The sequence below is a fragment of the Muscardinus avellanarius genome (genome assembly GCF_963383645.1).
Source record: "Muscardinus avellanarius genome assembly, chromosome: 15".
Classification (NCBI taxonomy): Eukaryota; Metazoa; Chordata; class Mammalia; order Rodentia; family Gliridae; genus Muscardinus; species Muscardinus avellanarius.
The window spans coordinates 65,175,140-65,190,384 of record NC_137801.1 but is presented as its reverse complement, the minus strand read 5'-3'; the positions used below and the strand labels follow the sequence as shown (position 1 = coordinate 65,190,384).

The 15,245-nt window shown below is 43.5% G+C and overlaps 1 protein-coding gene across 2 annotated transcripts; it reads right to left on the bottom strand.

The window, feature by feature from the left end:
* Positions 1-3,813: 3,813 nt before the first annotated feature.
* On the bottom strand, positions 3,814-15,006 carry PCYOX1 (prenylcysteine oxidase 1; the record flags this gene model as incomplete). 2 transcript variants are annotated; one of them, XM_080711003.1, is made up of 6 exons in its annotated part: positions 3,814-4,472; positions 4,928-5,080; positions 5,403-5,614; positions 11,724-11,898; positions 13,727-13,933; positions 14,895-15,006. In XM_080711003.1, 6 exons carry the CDS (start codon positions 15,004-15,006, stop codon positions 3,814-3,816), a joined length of 1,518 nt encoding a protein of 505 aa, XP_080567129.1. The 2 variants fall into 2 exon arrangements, with proteins under 2 accessions (XP_080567129.1, XP_080567130.1); XM_080711004.1 differs by lacking the exon at positions 13,727-13,933.
* Positions 15,007-15,245: the final 239 nt, after the last annotated feature.

Genomic DNA, 15,245 nt, shown 5'->3' with positions numbered 1-15,245 from the left:
GTCTGGCACTGCAGTCACCATGAGGGCCGTCCTGTACTTGTGTGAACAGCATAAGTAAAACACAGTAAGTAATGGTGTAGTTGTTTATTTTTATCATAACCATTTAAGTGGAGAAAATTTTTAAAAAGTAAAAACAGTGTTTCAGAGAAAAACATTCCAGTGTATAGTGGTTCTTTTTGAGTAGCGAGAATGCTGTCCACAATGTATTCATCTAGTTCATGAATCTTATGGCTCACAAGCTCAAATGAAATTTATTACAAATGGTTGTATTATAAGCCTAGCTTTAAGAAAGTTTAAACAAAAAGAATATTTTTGTAATTGGGTAAAAAGCCTGCAATTTTCCAATCATTTTAAAACTGGAGAATAGTGTTGGGCGTGGTGGCGCAGGCTTGTAATCCCCGCGCTTGGGAGGTTGGAACAGGAAGACCGTGCAGGCGCAGTCAGCCTCAGCAACTTAGTGAGACCCTGTTTCCAAATAAAAATGTAAAACGGGTCTGGGAGTATAGCCCAGAGGTAGAAAGTCCCTGGGTTCCACTCCCAGGTACCACCAAAAAAATAAAAAATAAAACAGGAGATAGTAGAATAGTGTGTATATGAGTACATGAAGTTCTTTAAGATGGTATAGACAGATGATTGATAGGTAGATGATTGACTGATACGGCATTCTCTACTCATAGGAAATGTGTATATGAGGGATCAAATTGAGGCACTAAGAACTGATATGAAGTACAGCACATTTTTATTCCTCAGCATCTCTGAAATCTTTCACCGATGCTGAGTTCTTGTAACTACACAGAACCAGTTCTCTTGAGTGTGATTCACCTGGGAACTTCCTCAAGACACAAATTTTTTATCCCTCTACAAAGCTGTTGTATAATCAGTTCTGAGGTGGGGCCCAGCAGTGCTTTAGTCAGCATTCCAGGTAACTCATGCCTGCTCAGCTCAGCTAGAGAACCAGAACTAGTAGAGCTGGCATCTCTCAGCCCCTACATCATTTTTCCCAGTCTCCTCTTCGAGCAGCAAACCCTAATAGTATTTTTCTTTTAATAAAATTATTATTTAATGCCATAGTTACATTAAAGCTAACAGGCCTAGAATAGCAGGCTGTTATATTTTTTGCTTAGTATTCTTTTTTTTTTTTTTTTTTTTTTTTGGTGGTACTGGGGTTCCTGGAAGCCCTCCTACCTCTGGGCTACACTCCCAGACCTATTTTATATTTTAATTTGGAAACAGGGTCTCTTAAGCCAGCGAGGCTGGCTCCAAACCTGCGCGATCCTCCTGTCTCCGCCTCCCAAGCGCAGGGATTACAAGCGTGCGCCACCATGCCAGGCTCAGTATTTTTAATACTGTAGTAGTTACACTGAAACTACCTAATTATGCCTGATGTACTTACAACCTGTTTTGGTTTTCAGGTGCCATGTTGAAAATTTTAATCAGAGTAGGTCTGATGTAGTACCAACAACATTTTAAGCTGGCATTTTTACAAGTAAAAATAATATCCCATTGAAAAAACAAGTCTACAAATGATAGAAATTATGTCATTTCATTATTATTTACCTATATTTACAGTAGTCTTCCCCTATCTGCAATTTTACTTTCCATGGTGTCAGTTACTAAGTCAAAAGGATTTGGAAAATGCCAGAAATCATACATGGTTTTTGTTTGTTTGTTTTGTTTTTACGGAACTGGAGATTGATTCCAGGGGAATTCTTCCTCCCAGCTACAGCCCCCCGCCAGTTGTATTTTTTATTTTTCATTTTGAAACAGTCTCAGTTGCAAAAGGCCTCACTAGTAGCTGAGGCTAGCCGTGAACCTGCAATCAATCCTCCTATTTCAGCCTCCCAAGCGTGCGCCACCACGCCCAGCTCAACTTTCATTATAATATAGTCTTAACATTTTCTATTTTATGATTGTTAATTTCTTACTGTGCCTAATTTGTAAATTAAACTTTATCATAGATATGCATGTATAGGGAAAAACAGTATATATGAGGTTTGATACTCTCTGCAGTTTCAGCCATCCACTGGGGTACTGGGACATAGCTCCCTCAGATGAGAGGAAGTACTGTAACAAAACACAGTGTTACATTCTCTACAAACTGTCTTCATTAAAACCACAAAGGAAAAAAATATAAATGCCTCTTAACATACCTAGGAAAATTTGAAAAATGCTAATCCTTTGACAAGCTTAATTCCTGCCTCCTTATCAAATATATATATCTTGGCAGTTTTTATCAGCATATTAATATTCATAATTGTAAGAAAGAAATTTAAGAATCATTATTCTTATTTGTTAACGTAGTTACTGCCATACTCTGGCAAAAGAGATTTTGGTTTTTGTTTCTGTTTTTACTACCAATACATGTTAACCTGGTTGCAGTTATTCTTTGTGTTGTACCAGCAGTTTTGACAATTCTGATCTTTGTACAACAGATGTACAAGTGGTTCTCAAGATTGGCCGCATACACAAAGCTTTGAGCCCTACAGTTGATTCAGTTGTGCAGCCAAGGTTGACAGACATTGCTTTTAAAATTTAGCAACCAATTTTGCACCCAACATGCTACAGTAACTATGCATTTAACACCCTGAACTTATGCTGGGTTTGGTCGAGCTTGGTGTCACTGAGTAGCCTGCTCTAGTACCAACAGTTCTGTCTGGGGTTATTGAGGTTGCCTCTCCTATTAAGACTGTTGGTTCTTCTTAGATTCTCACTAAAAGAAAGCATTCCTTTCTAAATGGATCTGCTGTGATAATAGTTTGGGTTTCTTAGGACTATTAAGGCACTAAAAACCCTTTGTACACATTTTAACCCACATACCTGTGATTCAACATGAAGGACCTTAAAGAGCTACAATGTCATGGTCCTGTCTTCAATCCATTAAATCCTAATCCCCAATTGTGTATTCTGTGTGTGCGAGTTACTGGGGATTAAACCCTAGGGCACTTTACCACTTAGGTGTACCCACACATCCCCAGCCCTATTTTACTTTTTATTTTGAAACAACATCTCACTAAGTTGCTGAGGCTGGCCTCAAACTTGGGGACCTCCTGTCTCAGCCTCCCAAGTACTGGAGCTATGGGTATGGGCCACCGTGCCTGGCTCTCAGCATTTTTTAAAGCTCCTCACATATGAGGACTTAATATTAGAATGCCAGTTTCCTAATTCAATAGCCCATATTTGCTTTGTGTTTTACTTCATATTTCTGTACAAAATCTTAAGATTATATATACTCCATGACTTCTGAATTTCACCCTTAATAAGATCAAGATAGAAACAATCAAAAGATAACATTTTAAGTCAAGGCTTTAGGCATGGGTACATTTACATCAAAGTACAAATTACTAAGAGCCAGGCTTAAAACATTATCTTTTAGAATAGTTTTATCTGACTAAAGACCATATTCAGCCATCAAACTCAAAACTATTCCTCAAGTAAGATTTCTAGGTTTTTCTCAAGTGCTCATCTTAAAATGCTCTACAGATCTGATCAAACTCGAGTCCCACCCCTGAGCCTACTGAATGGAAACCTCAGAGAAGCCTGAGAATCCATGTGTTTAACAGACTCCAGGTGATTCTTATGATCGGACAACTTGGGAAAGTGCTAATGGATACTGAAAGCACGGATGAATTCTTGGATGGCGTTAAGTACAGAGCTATCCATTGAACTTGTATTTTCACATGCCCCACCGGGATTACTTTGTTAAACAATGATAATGGTAAAATACCCGACTCAAAAATCACTTCTCTGATTTTGTGTTGTTTGCTTTCGCCAGGCGATGCTCATTGGGAACCAGGCGGAAGTGAAAGTGTCATTTCACAGCTCTGTTTTCAGCTTCTCGTACAGGCCGTCTTGGTCAATCATGTCTGCATGCCCGTTCCAGCGGTGATAGGCAAGGAGCGCGGCGTTGTGGGCTGCGATGGCACTCATCTCCATGGCGCTGGCTGCAAACTCTATGCCATTGAGGTAATAGAGCCGATCGTGGAGTATGATAGGAGGACACTTCTCCGGGGGCTGGTAGTGAGGATATGCAAGCCATGACTTCTTCACCGCATAATCATAGGACACAAACAGCTTTAGAATTTGCTGTTTGGTAAGAACTTCAGGGGAAAAAGTCTTCCAAACATATGTCCCATCTTCTGACGGTTGAGGGTTGTCCTCTTCTCTTACAGGGGACACGATCCCAATGCTGTTAATGAACAAATCTGAACTGTCGGTGGTTAAAACAGTAGAGAGGCCAAACTGATCTTTGGCTCTTGAGCTAAACAGAGTTGAATTCAATTCTCCCTTAACCAGAGTTGTCACAATAGGTTGGTAATGTTGGTGGAATTCCTCAATTGGAGGATCAAAGTTGAGGAAAGTTATATTGGACATTTTTTGACTCAACGGGGTGGCCACCAAGACGATGTCATAGAACTCTGAACGGACCTCAGATCCAGTTTGATAGACCACTTCATACATCTTTGTGGGATTTCCTAGAGGGAATAAAGTAGCATACATTTTGTTAGTGTTTCTAACATGTTATAGGCCATTTAAAAGCAAGCCTCTAAGCTGGGTGTGGTGGCACATGCTTGTAATCCAGTACTTGAGAGGCTAAGACAGGATCACAGGTTCCTGGCCAGCCTCAGCTACTTAGTGAGGCACTCTGCAACTTAGAGACTGTTTCAAAATAAAGAATAAAAAGTAAGCCGAGGATGTAGATCATGTAGCTCAGAGGCAGAATGCCCCTGTACCACAATAAAAATAAAAGCCTATAGCCAAAGAGTCAGGCAACTGCACTTGAGCATATTTCTACATAGCACAACATATACAATTTAAATTTCGATCCTTTTGGAACTGACTTGAGAAATACTAGAAGAGAAATAAATTTTTCTCCCTGAGCAATCATTTTCTGCAGGGATAACTGAAAACAATAAAAGTTTGAACTTACCTGTCCGCTTGGATCTTGTTTTTTCCTCTATAGACATTACTGAGCCAGATATAAGATTGCCTTTGGAAGCCTGGAGGAGCCTTGAGCAAACAAGTTTATTACCACCTTCCACCGCCCAGAGGCCAGAATCAGTAGCAGTCAGCGACACTGCCCCTGTCAGCAGGAGGAAAAGTGTGTTTTAATTCTGACTTAGGAAGAGGCCCTCTATCCACTCTCCCTTCTCAAGCAAATGTTTGGCTCCAAATGTCTTTAGATAACACCAAATGGCCTTTGAGGACAAAATCTCACATAGATAGGAACCACTAATTTAATAGGAATTAAGGCTCCTCTTCCCCTGAAAACGAACATCTACAAATATAGAATTTTACCAACAATGCCTAAGATTATCCAACTCAACGCCTAGTCAGAAGCTACCACAGCATCACTAAAAGACCCCTGTGAACGAATGCCCATGACTCTCCCACACCTGGCTTACCCACAAAGGCGCTGATGCCAGTGCTTTGGCCGTAATTGACCCTCATGACGGGAGCAACCATTTCATTGAGGAATTTCTCAGAGAAGCCTGCTTTCTGCAAGGTTTCTTGAAGTGTTCGGTTAAGCATTCCAAGGAAGTCATCCCCTCCTACGGCATGTAGTAATTTTTCTACACTACTGAAGGCATAGTCATGAGATTGGTAGCGGTAGATCCTTTTGAAAAGAAGAGAAATGGCCTTTGAACACTAAACAATGGGGGAAGGAGTCTATAAAGAAAGGGAATAGCATCATCAGAATCAAACTAACTTTCATGCTTCATTCTGATAAGTTTCTGCCCATCAGGTGAGACACAGAACAATCCATCGCTGCTATTGCCAACTCTCCCAAGAGCTCTTGGCCCTTCCTTTCCCTCAACTTTTCTGCAAGGCACAATTCCCTGAACGCCCTCTCCCTTTTCTGCCCTAATACAGTCACTGGGAGAACCTTTTAAAAAAAATGGATATGTCTAGCCAGGCGTGGTGGCGCATGCTTGTAATCCCAGTACTTGGGAGGCTGAGGTAGGAGGGTCACAGGTTCACAGTCAGGGAAAGTAAACTGAAAACATTGAGTGCTTGGAGCCAGGCCTAGTGGTGCACGGTTGTAATCTCAGCATTTGGGAGGCTGAGACAGGAGGAGACAGCCTCAGCTACTTAGACCCTTTGCAACTCAATGAGACACTGTTTCAAAATAAAGAATAGAAAATAGGGCTGGGGGTATAGCTCAGAGGTACAATTAGCCCCTGGGTTCCATTTCCAGTATACAAAAATATAAAAAGGTAAATAAATAAATAACCTATCACTGAAAAAAGATTCCCCTCCTCCTCCTGCTGAGCTGCAACCCCTTTCCAGCAAGCCTCCTAAGGGAAAGGCCTCCTACAAGTGAAACAAGACCACAAACAATATAAACACTGAGCACTGTAACTGTTGCACAATAGTAGGTACACTAGAATGAATATAACTACATATTAGAGAATGTGAGAAACCGGTAGTTTCTGCTAGTCACATTACTCAAATGAATCTCAAATGACTGTGTGTGTGTGTGTGTGTGTGTGTGTGTGTGTGTGTGTGCGCGCGCGTGTGTGTATGTGTGCGTGTGTGTTCTACAGAATGAACCCAGGGGCATTCTACCTCCAAGCTGCACCCCAACCCCATTTTCTTATTTTTATTTTGAGACAGGGTCTGACTAGGTTGATGAGAGTCCCACTACTTGCTAAGACTGTCTTCCAACCTGTGAACTTCCTGTCTCAGCCTCCCGAGTACTTGGATTACAGGCATGTGTCATGATACCCAGCTTCAAATGACATTTTTTTCTTGTTGTTGTTTATGGAATTGGGGTTTGAAACCAGATGCATTCTACCTCCGAACTACAACCCTGGCCCTATTTTTTTATTCTTCATTTTAAAACAGGGTCTCACTAAGTTGTGGAGGGCCTCACTAAGTAGCTAAGGCTGGCCACAAACCTGTGATCCTCCTGATTCAGCCTCCCAAGTGCTGGGATTACAAGCTTTCACCACCACGTCCGACTTTAAATGACAGTTTTATAATCTTTAATATTTATTTATTTACCCACTCAACAAATATTTAAGGAGCATGAACTTTGAGCCAGTCATTCTGGGTGCTAAGGATACAGAGGTCAACATAACAGATATAGAGAATTAGTGACTTTAAGAAGCCTGTGTTTTAGTTTGAGAAAAGAAAAAACAATCAATAAATGCAAGTAGGCTGGGCATGGTGGTGCACGCTTGTAATCCCCACGCTTGGGAGGCAGAGACAGGAGGATCACGCAGGTTCGAAGCCAGCTGTGCTGACGTAAGAGACCCTTGTTTCAAAAATATAAAATAGGTCTGGGAGTGTAGCCCGGAGGTAGAAGTGCTTCCAGGAACCCCAGTACCACCAAAAATAAATAAATAAATAAATAAATAAATAAATAAATAAATAAATAAATAAATAAATAAAACAAAAATAAATAAATAAATAAATGCAAGTAAGTTATAAAACAGGTTAGAAGATGATCAAGTATTCAAGAGAAAAATAATCAAAAAGGAAAAATGAAGCCAGGCCTGGGAGTGCACACCTGTAATCCCAGTACTTGGGAGGCTGAGAAAGCAGGATTGCAGGTTCAAGACTAGCCTCAAGCCAAGCATGTTGGCACACACTAATAATCCCAGCATTCAGGAGGCAGAGACCAGAGGATCATGGTTCACAGACAGCTGCAGCTATCTTAGTGAGAACCTTCACGACTCAGTGACACCATTTAAAAAATAAAAAGACTATTTTAGTCATAAAATAAAATGACTAAAAAATAGGGCTGGGGGTATAGCTCAGAGGTACAATGCTCCTGGGTTCAATCCCCAGCATTCCCCCCCAAAAAAATAAAATAAAATATGCTGTGTGGTGGCACAAGCCTGTAATCCAAGTATTTGGGAGGCCAGACAATAGAATCAGAGGTTCTTCAGCCTCACAACTTAGTGAGAACCTTTTTCTTTTTTCTTTTCTTTTTTTTTTTCGGTGGTACTGGGGTTCCTGGAAGCCCCTCTACCTCCGGGCTACACTCCCAGACCTATTTTATATTTTTTTATTTGGAAACAGGGTCTCTTAAGCCAGAAAGGCTGGCTCCGAACCACGCCCGTCTAGTGAGAACCTTTTTCAAAATAAAGAATAAAGCCAGGCATGGTGGTGCATGCTTGTAATTCCAGCATTCGGGAGGCTGAGACCGGAGGATCGCAGTTCACGGACAGCCTCAGCTACTTAGTGAGACCCTTTGAAACTCAGTGAGACCCTGTTTCAAAATAAAGAATAAAATACAGGCTGGGGTTGTAGTTTGGAGGTAGAATGCCCCTGAGTTCCATCCCCAGTACTGCAGAAAATAAAAAACTAAAAAACAGTGCTGGGGATGTAGCTCAGAGGTACAATGTCCCTGGATTCAGTTCTCAGTACCCCCCAAAACAATCTTTAACAACTGGTACATCATGAAACAGAAAGTATATTGTCTGTGGGAGTCAAACTGAGTCAAGACCCTCTTCCTGCTAGGGAAGAGGACTAAATTTCTTGAGTGGGGCCAATGCTATTTCACTGCTGTTAACAACTTACATATGCTGGCTAAATACCAACCTTCTCTCCAACTATTTCATAGAGTATGAACTTTTTAAAAAGCGCATCAAAACAACTTTTACATGATCAAGACTTATTTAAACTTTTTGGGAGGGGTCCTAGGGATAAAACCCAGGAACATTCTACCTCCGAACTACACCCACCTCCAGCCCTATTTTTTATTCTTTCTTTCTTTCTTTTTTTTTTTTTTTTTTGCAGTACTGGAGATGGAACCCAGGGGCATTCTACCTCCAAGCTATACCCCCTGCCCTATTTTTTATTCTTTATTTTGAAACAGGGTCTCACTATGTTACGGAGTGCCTCACTAAATAGCTGAGGCTATCCACGAACTGCGATCCTCTGGTCTCAGCCTCCCGAATGCTGGGATTACAAGTGTGCACCACCACACCCAGCTTCCAGCTTTATTTAAATATTTGTATAACAACCTTAACATTAATGTCAGTGTATATAAACAAACATCAAAGATAGAGGGAGAACAGTAATTCCAGAAAGTTTAAAAATTCTTTTTAAAATAAAAAACAGTACAATCTAGGATGGACGTGGTGAGGCCCTCTGTAACTTAGCAAGACCCTGTTTCAAAATAAAAAATAAGAGCCAAGCATGGTGGCACACGCTTGTAATCCCAGCATTTGGGAGGCTTAGACAGGATCGTGATTTGCAGACAGCCTCAGCTACTTAGTGAGGCCCTTTGCAACTCAGTAAGACCTTGTTTCAATATAAAGAATAAAAAACAGGGCTGGGGATGTAGCTCGAAGGTAGAATGCCCCTGGGTTCTATCCCCAGTACTGCAAATATAAAATAAAATAAAATAAAAGATGAAATAGGGCTGGGGATTTAGCTCAGGGGCAGAATGCCTCTGGGTTCAATCCCAAATACCACACACCAAAAAATACCAGTACAACGTAGCAGCTAAGGTGCAGGTCAATAGTGCCACTTGCATGGGCACACTCAAGGCCATGGGTTTGACTCCTAGCATACAGAGGAAGAAAGAAATGATGGAAGAAGAGAAAAGAATTTTTGAAAATATAAAGAAGCATAAAAAAAGAAAAAGAATTCCAAGGTGATTCCCTCTCCAAGGGGCTAACTAGTGCCTCTCTCAGGAAAGTAGCATCTTGGAAGAAAATCTGGCAGGCCTCAGGTCTTTGGGAACAGGGGATGCTATTCCGTTGCCTTCCTTTGGCTGCCTATATATATGCTGAAGTTCGCTCTGATAGATTATATCCTCCTTCATAGGCTGAATTTGTCCTCTTTCTTAACATAGGCCAGAGGCATTGATGTGCAGCAGGTTTCTTTAGTCATCAACTACGACCTTCCCACCAACAGGGAAAACTACATCCACAGAATCGGTAGAGGTGGACGTTTTGACCATAAAGGTGTGGCTATTAACATGGTGACAGAAGACAAGAGGGGTCTTCAAGACATTGAAACCTTCTACAACACCTCTATTGAAGAGATGCCCCTCAATGTTGCTGACCTCATCTGAAAGAGGCTGTGCTGTTACCTCGCCCCAGCCAGGGTTCAACTCTGGGGGCTGAGGAGCATCTGGAGGGGGGAGGGAAGGGAGCCAAGGGATGGACATCTTGTCATTTTTTTTTCTTTGAATAAATATCACTTTTTGAGGCAAAAGAAGGAACCGTGAACATTTCAGACACCCTTTTCTTTGAGGTAGGCTCTTGCCCCAGGTGCCCTCTCCTCCCCCAAAACACTAATCCATATCCCTAACCTAGTCACCTCCAAATCCCAGAGGCGCTCCCACCTCGGCTAAATCCCCTAAAAATGACTTAAGGGGCTAGATGACTGTCAACTTGACCTCATTTTGCTGGACCAAATCTGCAGAGAGGACCCCTGAGTGAGGTTGCCCAGGGGATTGTCCCCAGGTGAGAGGAGCAGGGGAGAGAAAATGGTAGCCATTTTTACATTGTTTTGTATAGTATTTATTGATTCAGGAAACAAACACAAAATTCTGAATAAAATGACTTGGAAACTGCCCCAAAAAAAGAAGAAAAAAGAAAAGAAAAAGAGCCACCTGTATGCTTGGTACCTAGGACAATGCTGGAATTTAATACCAAAATTTAAATACTTGGGAACACAGAACTGACACTCCAGGTTGCTAACTCACTGGAACATCATATCATTATTAAACCTAATTTAAGATAGGTATGGTGGTGCATACTTGTAATCCCAGTACTTGGGAAGCTAAGACAGGAGGATCACAGGTTCTCAGGTAACCTCAGCAATGTAGGAAGGCCCTATTTCAAAATAAAATAGGCAAATCCAGGTGTGGTGCACACTTGTAATCCCAGTACTTGGGAGGCTGAGAAAAGAGATTACAGGTTCAAAGCCAGCCTCAGCAATGTAGGGAGGCTCTCAGAAACCTAGTGAGACCCTGTTTCCAAATAAATAAATAAAAGTGGGCTGGGGGTATAGTTTGGAGGAAGAATGCCTCTGGGTTCAATCCCTAGTACAAAAAAAAGTGGGGCCTGGGGGTATAACTTAGAGGTAGAATGACCCTGAGTTCAATCTCCAGTACCAAAAAAAAAAGCAAGCCAGGCAGGCATGGTGAAGCCAGGTATGGTGGCACACATCTGTAATGCCAGTACTTGGGAAGCTGAGACGGGAAGGCTGAAGGTTTGAGGACAGCCTCAGCAAAGAGTGACACTCTCATCAAACTAGCAAAACCCTGTTTCAAAATAAAATTAAAATAGGGTTCAGAGGTAGAATGCCCCTGGTTTGAATTCTCAGTAAAAAGAGGAGCAAGGACTCTAGACCCAGAATGCCTGGGTGGAAATTGCAGTTCCATCACTTACTAGATGAGTGAACATGTACACTTAAAACCTCCAGAAGCCTCCACCTTCCACATCTGTAGAAAGAAGCCCAAAACAGTACCTACCTGAGAAAGCTGCCGTGAGAATTCAAGGACTAATGTTTGTAGAGCTTCTACGAGTGGCAACACTGAAGGAGCGTTTGCAAAGAAAACCTCTTTCAGAAGCAAAGCTAAACCACAGCTTCAATTTCCAAGTGGACCAAAGGTCTGCGTATTTCCTACAAAGCAGTTTGCCTAACAATCTTACAAAAGGGGCTTCCAGTCAGATAGAGGACTGTTCCAAGAAACCATAGTTCCTGAAGTTCATCCAGCTGAAAGGTCTTAGGTCAAATGCAAGGAAAAGTATTACCTCATGAACTTGTCTAAGATGTCTTCTACCCACATGTGCATTCGGAGGGACTGAAATCCATAGCGCCAAACCAGTTTAATTATATTCATTATAAACCAGCTGCTCTCCTCAAACACCAGAGTCTCTCCATTGTACACCCCCGTTAAGCCACTTGAAGTCGGAGCAGCGGAAAGACCTGAAAAAGCAGAGAAAGGGCAGCTAAGCCAGTGGTCTCCAGGCTGATGGAATGAAAGAAGACGGTCTAGAGGATCTCCTTAGGATACTCTAAAGTGAGTGAATGTGGGTTCCCCCAGTTCTCAGGAGATAAAGAAGCCCTGTCTTTAGAACAGTGGGATACATTTACACTCACTACTGTCCCAAAGCAGATTCTCTAGGAGCTGGGTCGGAAGATCACATTAAACTGGCTATTCTTAGTCACAGAGGAAACGTAAGCACAGCCACAGGGGATGAGGAAAGTAGCTAAGGGACAAGAGGCACTCCCAGGCCTAGTCAATTCTTATTTTGCAAAACTGGATTTTTCAGCTAAGTGGAAGAAGGCCAAAATTACACAATATTCCCTGAGGAAAGGGCCTGCAGAGGCCTGCCAGTCAGTCTACCTCCACAACCAGGCCCGTGTTTCTGCTGGCTGGGCAGCAACGGGATGGCCCAAATCCTGGGTACACGTCTGTACCCAAAGCTGTGTGAAAGACTTGCGGCCAGACGCGCCAAGCCTCTGGGTCTCTTTCCTCACCTGTTAAATCAGTACTCTAATGTCTCCGTGAGCTCAAAGCGACCTCTGACTCTTCAACATAAACCCAGAAGTTAAGAACTGACAAGAACAGCCATCCTCACCCCCGCCCCATGGCTGTAATTCCAGATAACTGAAGATACAGATAACTGGTATCCCATTACAGGAAAATAGCTTCTAAGCTGATTGGACTGTGAGGGAAAGAGTTTCACAGTTTCATCAACTTCTCTTTAAAAGACAAGGCAGAAAAGTTTCAGTCAGCCATAGGATAAGAATATTCAGTGGTGAGCACTCTGTGGTGGATGAGCACTGTGTGGTCATTCAAGCCTGTAATCCCAGTACTTGGGAAGTTGAGTCAAGAGGATCCCAGGTTCCAGGACAGCTTAGGCAATTAAGCATGATGCTGTTTCCAAAAGAAAAAGAAAGAGAAATAAAGAAGGAAAGAAACAAAGAAGAAAAGAAGAAAAAATAACGGAGATGGGGTGTAGCCTAAAGGTACATTGCCCCTGGGTTCAATTTATCCCAGTACCATACACACACATACAAAATCCAGGAATGGTCACACAGAAATCTGAAATGTTTCTCTTTCTTTTTCTTTTTTTTTTCTTTCTTTCTTTTTTTTTCTTTTTTTCAGTACTGGGGATGGAACCCAGGGGCCTTCTACCTCTGAGTTACACCCCCAGCCCTAATTTTTATTCTCTATCTTGAATCAGGGTCTCACTGAGTTGCAAAGGGTCTCACTAAGTAGCTGAGGCTGTCTGTGAACTGAGATACTCCTGTCTCAGCCTCCCGAATGCTGGGAATAAAGAGTGTGCCACCACACCCGGCTCTAATTTTTTTATTTTTGGTGGTACTGGGGGTGGAACCCAGAGGCTTTCTACCTCCGGGCTATACTCCCAGATATATATATATATATATATATATATATATATATATATATATATATATATATATTTTATTTGGAAACAGGGTCTCACTAAGTTGCTGAAAGCCTCACTAAGTAGCTGAAAGCCTAAGTAGCTGAGGCTGGCTTCGAACCCATGCGATCCTCCTGTCTCAGCCTCCCAAGCACAGGGATTACAAGCATGGGCCACCACGCCCGGCTTAATTTTTTTTTATTTTGAAACAGTGTCATGCTAAATTGCTAAGGATCTCACTAAATTGCTAAGTCTGGCCTTGAACCTGCAATCCTCGTCTCAGCCTCCCAAGTAGTGGGATTACAGGGATGCACCACCACACCTTGAAATTTGCTTACTCTAAAACCAGTAACACATACCCAGGTCTTTGACAAATCGCTTCATGTGCAGATTTAAAGGATGAATGACAGAACCTCCTGCCTCATAGTCTTGCCCCTCCACCTTCATGGTGGCCAGACGGCCCCCCACCTCTTGTCTCTCAAACAGGTCAATCTTCACATCTTTCCCAAATTTCTGCCGCAGATAATAAGCTGATGCGGTGCCACCAATTCCAGCTCCAATAATAGCTGAGGGGAAAGAGGAACGGTTATTTTCTATTACCAGTGTAAGTTTTTTGTTTGTTTTTAAAAGGCCAGTAAATCATACAGGTTACTCAAGGCTATTACAAAAAATTTAGGGAACCCTAGCAGGGAGGGTTCTGCTCTGAAGACAGAACTTCCAGAATCTGGACAGAAGCTGTTCCCACTCCAAAGCGGTGGTAAAGTTACAAACTGATACTCGATTTCCCCCCCCCCACACATACCTAGAGATTCTCACAGGTCTTTGCACTAATAGGCCTGCACACTCTTCTAAGTGCCCAACTTATGGATGCATTTTAAATAAAGTGGCCGCCATTTTTGCCTAGCTTTGTTCTTTGTCTCAGTGTAGACTCAATGTAGACAGGTTAATGATCCCAAAGAACATAGCTGTAATTAGGGGGTGGCGGAGCCTGGGAATGAAAAGGCACGGCGACTGGAACGAAAAAGAGGATATATTCTTTTGGCAGCTGCAGCAGTCCTGGGCAGAGGAACTGTGCAAGCCCGGGGCCTCCGGGAGCAGGCCGACCTCAGCAAAGCGGAGAGACGGACAGAGAGTTCCAGCCTATCAAGGGAAGTAGACAGGGTCAGCTTGTTTGCACTGTCCCTTGTGCTGTGTCTGCGTGCGCCTGGTAATCTGCGGAGCGGGAGCAGCCAGAAGACTGCACGTTTGCCTCCCAAATGTGCAGCAAAAGCAAGGTGGTGAGAAGGACTTTGGCCTCCCAGGAACCCCACGCCTCCGAGAATGGGGCTGCACAGATGTTTGGCCCCCAATCCCACCCATGCCTCAACAGGGCATCTCTTCATGCTCGAGGAGGCACCACCCGGTCCCCAGCGAGACCGAAAACCGTCCTAACGTGGACAGGGAAAGGCGCGACCTGCGCACCTCGACCTGCGGCACCCAGGCGCGCTCCGCTGCGGCGCCCTCCCGCTCCGCCCCCTTCTGGCCTACCGATCTTATCCGGCGGGGCCCGCAGCTCCGCGCTCCCGAGGCACCCCCAGCTGCAAAACAGCAGCCCCAGCCCCAGCAGCGACGAGCCGAGCTCCGCGGCGACGCGCCCCATGGCCTCGCCAAGCACCGCGGCAGGTCCCCTACGCCCGCAGTCCTCGCGCCGCTGCGCGTCTGCGCGCGCGCTCGCCCCGCCCACAGGCCGCCGAGCCCCGCCCACAGGCCACTTAGCCACTCCCAGGCTACTGAGCCCCGCCCATACGCTGCCTGGCCACGCCCAGACTACGCCCCTCGTGCTCCAGCCTTTTCCAGCAGCTCTCTGCGTGGGGCCACTCTGTCCCCCAAGCCCATCCA